The sequence below is a fragment of the Heterostelium album genome (assembly GCF_000004825.1).
Source record: "Heterostelium album PN500 unplaced genomic scaffold PPL_scaffold8, whole genome shotgun sequence".
NCBI lineage: Eukaryota > Evosea > Eumycetozoa > Acytosteliales > Acytosteliaceae > Heterostelium > Heterostelium album.
In genome coordinates this window covers 233,268-245,446 of record NW_008805070.1, presented here as the reverse complement: position 1 = coordinate 245,446, position 12,179 = coordinate 233,268, and the positions used below count along the sequence as shown (strand labels likewise).

General features: G+C 30.2%; 3 protein-coding genes across 3 annotated transcripts; 1 reads left to right on the top strand and 2 right to left on the bottom strand.

Annotated features, from left to right (window-relative positions):
- Positions 1-87: 87 nt before the first annotated feature.
- PPL_07749 (uncharacterized protein) lies at positions 88-6,285 on the top strand (the record flags this gene model as incomplete). Its single annotated transcript, XM_020578583.1, has 7 exons — positions 88-115; positions 1,227-1,247; positions 1,732-1,756; positions 3,345-3,489; positions 3,960-3,998; positions 5,852-5,886; positions 6,189-6,285. The coding sequence occupies 7 exons, from the start codon at positions 88-90 to the stop codon at positions 6,283-6,285; spliced, it is 390 nt and encodes a 129-aa protein (XP_020431452.1).
- Positions 6,286-6,394: 109 nt separating this feature from the next.
- On the bottom strand, positions 6,395-9,508 carry gxcZ (RhoGEF domain-containing protein; the record flags this gene model as incomplete). The annotated part of the gene is made up of 4 exons (XM_020578582.1): positions 6,395-7,860; positions 8,038-8,587; positions 8,695-8,783; positions 8,866-9,508. The coding sequence occupies 4 exons, from the start codon at positions 9,506-9,508 to the stop codon at positions 6,395-6,397; spliced, it is 2,748 nt and encodes a 915-aa protein (XP_020431451.1).
- A 1,962-nt stretch (positions 9,509-11,470) lies between these two features.
- PPL_07747 (uncharacterized protein) lies at positions 11,471-12,019 on the bottom strand (the record flags this gene model as incomplete). The annotated part of the gene is made up of 2 exons (XM_020578581.1): positions 11,471-11,680; positions 11,825-12,019. 2 exons carry the CDS (start codon positions 12,017-12,019, stop codon positions 11,471-11,473), a joined length of 405 nt encoding a protein of 134 aa, XP_020431450.1.
- Between the last annotated feature and the right edge of the window lie 160 nt (positions 12,020-12,179).

Below are 12,179 nucleotides of genomic sequence, written 5' to 3'. Positions count from 1 at the left end.
ATTATTGATGTTGATTATTATTATTTTTAGAGGTTTAAAAATACAAGGTGTTAGTTTTTGAAAAAATCTTTTTTCTTTTTGGAAAGAATGTTTTATGTTGATTGGAAAATGAATAGTATAATAATGAGAATGATATTGATAGTGATAATATAGATAATGGATGGATGATAGATGACTCGAGAGTAATTACCTTTTGGAATAATAATATAATTAGAAAAGCAATGCTATTTGTTTGATATTTTTGTTGTTTTTGGACCTTGTTGTTGGAGATAACTACTATACTATATTACTACTACTACTACAGAGTTGTTAATGTATTATGAATAATATAATTCTTATACCAGATCTGGGGAGGAAGGTGGTGTTACAGCTGGAAACACTACTCTACACTCTTGGAGGTGTAGGTAGAGGAAGGAACGAAGGAAAGATGCTGATATAAAATGTATACTACTTATTGAAGTTGTGATATTGTGGATGTTATTTCTGGTTGATGTTATTTTTTGTGGACTATGTTGATGTTGATGATGATGAAACTATTTTGAAAATAATAATCTTTAAACATTAATTAACTGGGATAATATAAATTTGGTTAGCTATATATGGAAGATCATTTAAAATACATTGAAGATATTTGATTTGATTTGATTTGACTGGTTTGATTTGATTTGGTTTGGAAATCCAATTATGAAATATATTGTTTTGTTTTGCTTTGCTTTGTTTATATTATTAAAAGAATATATTAATGGATATATAAAATATGATTTAATTAAAATAAAACAAAAGGGTTTTACACTTTTTATTCGGTGGGGGTTTGGTTTGAGGTTTGATCAATCACTTGAGTGAGTAAGCTAGTTAGTTGTTGGTTGGTAGTGTGATGTGATGTGATGCATTTAACATTTAGTAGTTGTGTATTGTCAGGTGAATGTATTCTATTCTATGTAATGCATATATGTATATATATGTACAGTACTTATTTTACTTTTATTTTTTTAGACGTGTGTTGTTTATATAATTTGTGATTGTATGTGATTTTGGTTAATCTGTGTGAGTGTAAGTGTGTGGGTGTGAGTGTGTGTGTCTACTCTGGTAAACATTGGTGTGATATGTGGAGTTGTTTTTTGGTTGCCTTGCAATTTTGATTTCAATGCCAATATTTAATATTACAGTGATTTGATTTGATTTGATTGATTGATGATATTGGTATAACAAATTATTTGTTTTATTAGCAAATCAAAAACAATGCTTAGGTATCTTGATGTAATGATGATGGATGGATGGATGGTTGAGAAAAAAAAAAAAAACAAAAGAAAAAGAATGAAATATCAAATTGAAATGAAAGAATAGATAGATTTTAGATAGATTGTGTTTTGTTTTTGGTTATTGTTAATGTATTGTTATTGTTATTATTGATATTGTCGAGTCCAATCGATATGCTAGGAGTTAGGGTGTAGCAAGGAGTGAATAAAACAAGCAAGTGTGAGAGAAGTGAAATTGTGTGTAAATTTATAATATTTGTTGTTTGCAACAAGATTATAGCTGAGAATGAATGAATGAAAGAGTGAGGTGGTAATAACTACTTTACTACTAACTGGCAAAACCTAATATATTTTTCTCTTTCTTTGGCCAACTTTACTATTGAACTTTTGATGATGTTATGGTTGATTAGTTGAGTCAAATGGATTGGATTTGGTGAAAATGATTTTGAAAATGTATATCTTTTTGATTAAATAGTGTGCACAAGTGATGTTGGCTCTGTGTAAGTGGAATGTGTGTAGTTGTTATTGTTATTATTGTTGTTCAATATAATAACAATATTTCAAATCTGATCCTAATTATGTTGAAAAGGTCAAAAGAAAAAGGTATATTAGAATATATTTAATTAATTTAAAAACAGCAATAAAATGTAATTATAAGTATAGAGTGTGTGGTGTGGTGTGGTGTGTGCACTAGAGTAGACTATATACGGTATATCTACACGGTGTCGCTCTGATTGGTTAGAACTGTAAGTGTGTGTGATGTGTGAGATCAATAAAATATATTTGCTATTTGAGTCTATAGTCTATTCCTATATAAATATTTCATATTTGACAGCCAAGAAATATGAAATTTGTTGAATGTGTGAGTGTATGTAATTAAATATAAAACATAACTACTACTGTACATGAACACATTATGATATAGTATGCTTTTTAACATTCATATATTTATATTTATATATTTACCACCAAATAAATCTATTTTGATTAAATATTTCAAAAAGGTATTGCTACTGTTGGTGATTGTTGTCAAAGTGGTGTCTTTGACCATCAACAACAAGTTAATAATCATCAATAACAATTTTTTATAGATTTACAATTGAATTGTCACACTTTTATCAAATCTAGTGTGTGTATTATTATGAGTGTGTGTGAAATTAAAAACCACTAAATATGTATGATCATCAGTAATTTTATAAGAGTGTTGTGTGAATTGTTATTAAATATAGAATTTAACAATATTGTTATTATTATTATTATTATTTGGTTGTGCGATGATGATGAATAAATAAATGTGTATTATATTCAATTAAATTGATGTGGGTGTGGTTTGGATTGTTTGTTCTCTTCTCTTCTTGTTGTGTGTGTGTGTGTGTGTGTTTTGGTTTTTATTAAACTTTGGAGTGAGCGGGAGTGGTAAACTTAAAAGTAAATTGTGATTTCGTTTGGTTTTTTTTTTTTTTTTAAACAAACAACTAATATATCGCGATATCAAGAAATGGAACCTCTGCTACTTCTTCTTTCTCTAACATTATTGAATTCAATAATTACAATTATTATAGATTTATCTTTACCGTGAGCACTGATTTCTAATATTATATCTATAAATTATCAAAAGCAAACACACCAATAACAATTTGATTTTTCAATCAAAACAATAAAAACTACCACAATCAAAAAAAAAAAAAAAATAGAATGAATCAAAAAAAAAAAAAATTAAAAAAAAAAAAAAAAAAAACAAATTGAAAAATTAACAAGAAAATATGATGATTACAGCGTTGTAGTGGTGTCTCTTTGATAGTGGTACTTTTTGATGAAAAAAATTTGAGAGAGCGGGAGTGTGAGTGGAATCGAAGAATGGGCAGTATGACACTGCACACTGATCATAACTAGTTAAAACTAAACTAATTGGTTGGGTTATAGTTAACAACAAGTAATTTGAAGAATGACAATTAAAACATGGTGGTAATCATTTTACATGAATATTTATTATTATTATTATTTAATTAAATGATTGAACAAATATAAAGTTGTAGTAAATTGACTACGTTTTTGTTTTTTTTTGTTGTGTTTGTTTAGAATTTAAAGACAAAACTTAAAAGAAGAAATATATTTATCCGAGGGTTATTGTTATTTATTATTATTTATTTGTTGTGACGGTTGGGATTGTAATAATGATGTTATTAACGATGATGATGATGAACACATGCATATGTGTGTTGAAATTATTAAAGTAATTGGTAATCACACTGTACACACATAATGAATAAATTTCGCATTTGTCAATTGAATGAATTTCAATTCAACTTTCAAATGACACTTGCAATTAATATGACTTTTAATGAATGAGATTGTTGGGTGAATCACTGTGATTCTATCTATCTATCTATCTACCTATTTTTGATTATCAAATATTCGTTCGTTGTACTTCACCCTTTATTAACTAACCGACAAACCAATCAATTAGCCAATTAGAGTTCATTCATATATGTATGTGATTCTACATTAAATATAAACATTTAGAGTAGAGTTGAGTTGAGTTGAAGTGAAGTGAAATAATTGACAATATACAATTAAAGTTTAACTAACCAATAGTAACTATTGAATATATATGGAAATAACCTATTAATTTGAAATGTAATATTAAAAACAAACAAACAAATAATTGTGGTAGAGTTACAGTGTAAATTAAATATAATGTAGAAAGGTGATATGGTACATTCTACTCTTTTTGGTAGAGTTGTAAAGTGGTAGATGATTATAACAATATTATTACTACTATTATTGTTGTTACTATTAATGTTGATAGATTACTGACTATAATATTTCCAATCCATCACAGCATGCTAATAATATTCTCCTAAATTCCTAGATTGCAGAGACTGTTGTTCTTTCTTCCTATTATAACTTTTTTTGAATCGATTTCCAAGCCACGTTCTCGACTATCTGAATATGATGATATCATCCAGCATATCAATCAATGCACTGTATTATTATTGGTAATATACTACTGCTGAATCTATTCTAATATTATTGTTTGTTACTTCATCTAACCACCAAAATACAAAATATTTATAAAATACTATTACTACTAATCTCCACGCACACAGTAACAAATTTTAAGTGATTGATTGCAATACAATCGACTTTTATGTAAATGAAAAAAGTTTACAAAACAATGCAATGGAACTGATTATGATTAGATTATGTTTTTTTTCTATTTAAATACACATACCTTACCAATCTATAGATTTATATACTAAAAGAGTGCTACTCTATTTCGAACGAAATTATTAATAAAATTATTCAAATAATTTAAAAGATCGTTGTTACTAACAATCAAAAATCAATCACCTACAAAAATTGTTTTTTTGCTGCAAAAAAAAACAAAATCGAATACAACTATTGCTTATTAATTACAAATCAATCAATTGTAATTAGTTGAAATGATTGTAGTATATATATAATATATTTACTATTCGTTTAATTATTGATTAATAGATAATTGGAGCGAATGAAAAAAATGATTGGAATGTTAACTTTTGTTGTACTCGAATCGTTGTGATTGATTTTTGCTTTATAACATTTGTGCTTATTTTTTAGTTTGGTTTTTTCTTTGATTACCTACTAATAAATGGGGATCGAAATCTGTGTGTTGTGTTGATTTGACCTGAAAGTAAAGTCGACAATATAATGCAGTGGAATGATAAATGATGTTGTGATTGAATTGAATTGTAGGAGGATTTTTTTTGTTTGTGTTTACAGGACCTGAATTGACGTTTCGATAAATTTTGATAAATAAATAAATAAATATATGATTGTTAAAGTATGAGGTGTGTTGTTTATTGGTGTTGTTGTGAGACCTCTTTATTTGCAGGTTGTGCGATTGATCAAATAGGACTGTTGAATTTTGGTGATATTACAAATGTAGTGATACAAGAAGCGAGGTGTGAGTATTGTTATTATTGATCGTTGGACGGAGTAGCTGAGAAAGTCAGAGTTCCACTGAGCGTTGTGTTGTTGTTATTGTTTTGGCGACTTTAATCATCCAAAAAACCAATGTTTGCACTTTGATGCGAAATCCTTCCTCTTTCCTTTGCTGGGCAAAACAAACAGTTGTTGTTTTTGCAAAAATAAAAAAAACCAAATTTTTTTTTTTTTTTTGGTGCCTTTTTTCCTTTTATATTATATACCTAATATTTTTCTTGATATTTTTTTTGCTTTTTTGCAAAAGTGCAAACAGATAAACAATGGAAAAGTCGACTTTAATTAAAAATATTAAAAAAAAAAAAATAGGATATCGAATGATGTGGAGGAGACGAGATAGAGTCCTTATAGTGAAAAAGAAAAAAAAAAAATGATTGATTTGAATTTTAAACAAAAAAAAAAAAAAAAAAAACGTATTTGATTGGTTATGTCTTGCAACAAAAGAAGTTTTTTTTTTTTTTGATCAAAAATTTCTTTTTTTTTTTTTGTTTTTGTTTTTCTTTTTTCTTTTTTTATTTTTCTTTATGAGAGTTGATCAGTTCGGCACACTAGTAATTCAATAACCACACATTTGACAAAAATAATCATGTGTGTTTTTTTTTAAATAGACCAATTGTTTTAATTATAATTTGATTGCAAAGATGTCAGTTGAGATTCCTTTGTGATTGGGGAAATCACCCTATTTTTTTGACGATTTGTGATCATTATTAGAACAATTTAAATAAAAAATAATTTAGTAGGTGGTTAAGTCGCTCATTGTATACAGTTATAAAATAATTGCAAGATATTTGATTCAACACACACACACACACACACAACCAACAACATTCATAGCAAAGAGTCAGCATTGACATTTATATATTACTACGTGATTGTGATTGTGTTTGTGTGATTGCGCAGTTTCACAAAAAGTTAATGTTTTTTGACTTTTTTTTTTTAACTTAGTATTCACCAACTTCTAAATATTTCAATGTATGAGGTAAATTCTTATATTTATATATATACAAGTGAATGCCGTGTGTGTATGAATAGATTTGACTAGTTGGGAGAATTAATTAGCTAAATAAATAAATAAGTTTAATTTTTTTTAATGTTTAAAGTTTGTTTTACGATAAAAAAAGATTCATTTGCAATGATGATGATTGTTATATTTATAGTAGTTTCAATTCTCTCTTCTTTTGATCTTGTTTCCACTTTGGTAGTTTATAAAAGGCGGATTGTTCCATATTAAAGACACGAGAAAACTCTTCATCAGTGAGATAGGTTTCCAATTTCGATTGATCCAGTTCAGCTCTGTTACTCTTTATCTCTTCGAAACTTAGTTTTTGTTGTTGTTCTGATCCACCTCCACCACTATTCGCTAGCACACTTGGTGTGGCACCACCACTGTTAGTCAGAGTAGTCGTTGTTGTAGCATCACCAGTGTAGTTTCTCGATGGTACAGGTGGAGGTGGTGTCTTTCTATTACTATTGGTATTGGTACCACTTGTATTTAATGTACGTGTTGATTCATCTATTACATTATTATTATTATTATTATTATCATTATTTGTTGTTGAAGTTATTTCAGTGTTATTATTATTATTATTATTATCGATATGATCATCATTATTATCATTTGATTCACTTGATTGAGATGAAGCAGAGGCAGCAGCTGCTTGTTCCAACTTTTCTTTGTCTTTCTTTCTTCTTGTGAATGCGAGTGTACCTGTTAGTTTCTGTAGACGTGTTTGTGCTCTTGCTCTTCCACCGTCCTCATGGTTGGACTTCTTAACGCCAATATCAATGTCGTCGACAGAGTGTTGTTGTTGCTGCTTCTTCTTCTTGGGTCTGCTTGCTTTGTTTGAAATGGTGGGTGACGACGGTGCCACTGGCGAAGATGACTCGATGCTCGACTCACTAGAGTCACAGTTTCCACCGCTGTTGTTTGATTCGACAGTGACAGACTCTGATACCTGTTCACTGTTATGAGCTAAACCTTCTTCTTTTTGCGTCTTTTTATTGTTACTACTAGGGCTATTACTACTGTTACCGCTACTACTACTACTGTTGCTACCACTACTCTTACCGAGAATTGATGAAATGAATGAGAAACCATGACCACTATTATGATTACTATGATTGTTTCCTGTTATTGATGGTGAAGATGGTGTGGCAGGAGATGGTGATTCTTTGATTGGTGATGTTACAGGGCTAGTCGGAAGTGATACCGATGTTGAGATGGTAATCGTTGGTTGTGGAGTGTTGTTGCTGTTGGCGTTGTTTGTGGATGAAGCGAGATCTTTCTTTGTCTTTCTTCTCTCTGCAAGTTGTTGTTCGGCTGTGACCTCCTTCTCGGGTTGTGCAGGTGCCTGTGTCGACTCTTTAGCAGTGGCATGTCCGGCTTTTGCTTCCTTAACCATGTTATCCTTCTCCTTTGCGTCAACGATCGTCTTTTTCAGATCTTCCACCCATTCCTTATACTCTTCTTCATCCTTGGCGGTGAAAACCAAGACTACTTCATTGGACTTGAGTGTAATCTGCAGTGGCGATGACGACGATGACGACGACGACGACGCTGACAGTGGTGTAGTCGACGAAGTTGTAGTAGTTGCAGCTGCTCCTACTTGATCTTCAACTAATAATGTAATCAAATCGATGGTTCCACGATATTTAACCTTTCTTTCTTTGGTTGTGCTCGACGTCGATTTTAAGCGAGAGGTTGGCTTGCCGTACACCAAGATGTCGTTGAACAAAAAGATGCTGATCTCCTCTTTCTTGGAGACGGCGAAACAGCCTTGCTTAACAAACTTACGAGTTGGCGCAAACAGCAACGGTCCTTTCTCCAGACAGGCCTGGATGTCGGTGAACCGCTTGATGTTCTCACCCTCACGCTTCTTCTCGTTGAGGAACGACGCTATGCCTTTGATACGTTCGGTAGCGTCGCACAGTGACTTGTAGTCGGGATGATCTGCCCAGGTGTGCTTGACAAGATCCATCAACAACAGGTTGTATCGCGGTACACGCTGGATCGGAGTGATGAGGAATGCCGACAGCTCGAATCCCTTGCAATCGGGATGTGCCCGACACTCGTTGAGTGCATGGCTGATCTTGTCCTTCTTGCGGATCTCGTCGAGCATCGCCAGTGCATTGTTATAGTTTTGAATGTAGCCGGTGTACACCTTGAGAAAATCGGCAATCTCCAGGAAAATGTCACCCAATCTCTGACGATGATTCCAACTCTCGATTCTTGGACGCAGCTTCTCAATTAGTTTTTGTCCAAATGCATGAATAATTTGAATATCCGAAAATATCGTCTTAATTTGATCCTTATTTAATAATTCCTTTAAAGGTGTCATATAATTCTAGAAAATAATAAAAGCAATATTGTTAGTTACCAAGTTTTTTCATTCAATTTCCCAATTTCCCAAAATTGGAATTTGTGTTGTTGTTGTTGTTGAAAATGACATACATTAATACAAATACTTAAATTGGTAACATAATCTTTTTCAGTCTTGAAAATTTCTTGTGTAATTTTATCTCTATAAGCACAATCACGCTCTATCAATTCAAATTAAATTAATATAGTTAATTATAAGTTAATTATATATTATTGGATTCGATGTTGATTTGAAATACTTACTAATTTTAGTTAATAATTTTCTACATTTAAAACCTCTCCATAGTGATTGGAATGCTATGAATCCACGTTCACACTTGGCGAAATCAACAGTGTTACCGGCGAGTAGTGCCATCTGTGTTTTTAGAATGGTGGCACCCTTACGTCCACCTTTCATTTGCTTGGTTGGCTCCTTGATGAGTGACAACCAGTATTTCAGCTCTTTGAGCTGTTCGTGAGCCGGAATGACAACCGGTGTTTTCGGATCGATCGGTTTCATCTTGGTGTGGAATCCATACTTTACCACGGCATACTCTGCGAGCGACACCAGACTCTCGATGACCTTGACCTTGTTGCCACCCTCATAGAGATCCGCCAGTTGGAATCGCTTGTGTTTCGGTGTGCCAAACTCTTCGAGTGCCTCCAAAAAAAAACTGATGTTCTCGTGCAGCTTGAATTCGACGTTGGTATTCTCCTGAATCTTTGGCACGGCATCGGGCGAGATTGCATTGGCCAAATAACATAGGACGATACCACTCCTTAGTTTTTCATAGAGGTCACCCTTTAGAGTGACTTTTAGTGACTCTTCAATCCATTGGCGCACATTGGCTTCGGTTCGCAAGAATAGCTTTACTCGATCGTCATTGATAGAGTTCATATTGCTCATATTTGCCACCAAGGTAAAGTTGGACTTGGTTCCTCTTAATGATGGTCGACTCATTTTCTTATTTTATTTTCCAACCAACCAAAAATTTATATTTAAATATACAAAAAAAAAAAAAAAAAAGAAAAAATATATATAACAAAAAACCTTGATGTTTGTTTCCACTAACCTGGTCTAACCTAACCTAACTTTTTAAATAATAAATAATTACTCTAAACTTTTAATCTATATAGATATCTATATATATTTATGGATAATTTTGATTATTAATAATTTTTTTCAATGATTCGATATAATATGATTGGATTATTAGTTATGATTATTATTTAATTGATAATTTAATTTTTTAATTTGGTACTTTTAAATTATTTAGTTGTTATAATTGATTATTGTAAATTTAAATAAGCTTATACAGACAAACAAAAATGTTTTTGTTTAACTTTATTTAAATTTTTGGTTGTGATCACATTTTATGTAAATCACTTGGGATATATCTAAATTGAATAAACAAATTCTTTATATGTGGTTTATTATATTTTATAATAATCACAATTATTTTATAAATGAACAGAACTCACACAAAGTTAAGAAAAGCTGATGGTGGAGATAAGTGAATGTTGTGTTGTTGTGTGTGTTTTAGTTTTTGAATGGTTTGGTTTGATTTTGTTTGTTATTTGGGTTGGTTGTTGTCATATGGATGGGATGGATGGTGGATGGATCGATTCTATGTTAATATATTCTATACGATATGGTGCATATAATATTGTGTAAACATCAATTACATCTGTGGTGGTGTTGGTCGGTGGTGAGTGGAGCAATGACAACAATAAATAAATAAAAACTGGTTTTTTAAATAAAATTAAACTTTGATTTCACGATTCGAGTTGATTTCTCTAAAACTGTCACACTCTCAACACAATAACAATAACAATAGTAATAGTAATAAAAATGGATAATCAATCTCCTACCCTCTTTATACTCTTTCTCTCGTTCTACACTCTCTCCTCTCACTTTCACTCACTCACTCACTACTATAGTAGTGAACAATTTAATTGTTCACTATCATCATTGTTATTATCATAATTATTTGTAATTATTTTTTTGTAGCTACATTACATTTAAAAAAAAACAAAATAAGGACAAAAAAAAATTATAGGACTTGGTATTTTACTTTTCTTATTTTAATTAAGTTATTGTTTACTATTATTACAATTTTATTATTACAAATATTTCTCGACTATTATAGCTTCTATGATTAAATAATTTAGTTTTCACGATGTTATAAATCTGTGATTGTTTTTTAATTTGAAAAAAAATGTGTTTCTTCGAAAGAAATTTTTTTTTTTTTTTTTGAAAAAAGGGCATTTTAAAAAAATTTTTAAAATAATTTTTTACAGATCTTGATTTCCAGATGGGTTTTTTTAATATTTTATTATTAAAATTTAGTAGTCTTTGAGATGGTCACCGATTTAATGTAGTAAATTATATAATATTATTATTATTAGAACCAATATAAAATATATTTTATTAAAAAATAAAGAATAGTGAATGTAACATATTACAACATCACATATTTATGGAATTCATTGTTTAAAGAAAGACTAACAGGTTTTCTTCTGTTTTCTTCGATATTTGATATCGATATCTTCCATTTCTATACAATGTTTAGATACCAATTTGAGTAAAGTTTATATCTTATATATTTGTTATTATTATTATTATATTGATATCTGTACAAAAAGACTCTAGTCTTTGTTTATATATGATGTAATCGATCAATCAATCAGAATTATCAAAAATAAACACAACTTCTGTGATTTATTTTCATCACAGTTCATTTTCTTTCTTTTAATGATCTCTCCTCTCTCTATCTCTATATATATATTGATTGATTGATTTAGAATATATTATATTATATACATTTATTATTTTCTTATATTATTATTATTAGTTATTTAATTATTATTATTGTTGTTGTTCAGATGATTGTTCAGTTGTTTCTGTTGATTCTTCTTCGTTGTTAATTGGTTTTTCAGTTTTTTTTGGGATGGTATATGGGAATGTAGTCCAATTCTTTTCCAACAAATCGATGACACGACGTTCTTTCATTTCAGTTACACCGTTCCATGTTAAAACACCATAGGCATTACCTCTAAGTGATGTTGTTCTACCTCCCTACAAAAATAACAATTGAATAATTGTGATAAATGATAATTGATATGATCATATCAAAAAGCAAAAAAGAGTGTAAGTAAGTAAAACTAGACATTCATTATAACATAACCTATTATGTTTTCCGAACACCAAGTGACAACGTACAGAGTTCTCTGAGAATTTAACTTTTGTAACAGTCCAATAGCTGCTTCTAGATGGCCAAACTTTCTTTGTCAAACGATGTCCAACACCTCTCTCTGGTAAACCGAAACAGACATCCAAAAAGTTTTCACCTTTCTTTGTTTGTTTGTTGATCGAAGAGAATACTTTAGCTAATGCTTCTGATGCTGGTTTTGACATTGTTTATATATTAATATTAAATATAAAGTGTATTGATAAAAATCGTACTCGGTCGTTAATAAAATGCATTTTTTGATCAAAATCATTGTTGAATGATCAAAAAAAAAAAAAAAGTAAAAATTTTGAACTTCCTTTCTTTTTGAAACTATTTTCATGATAC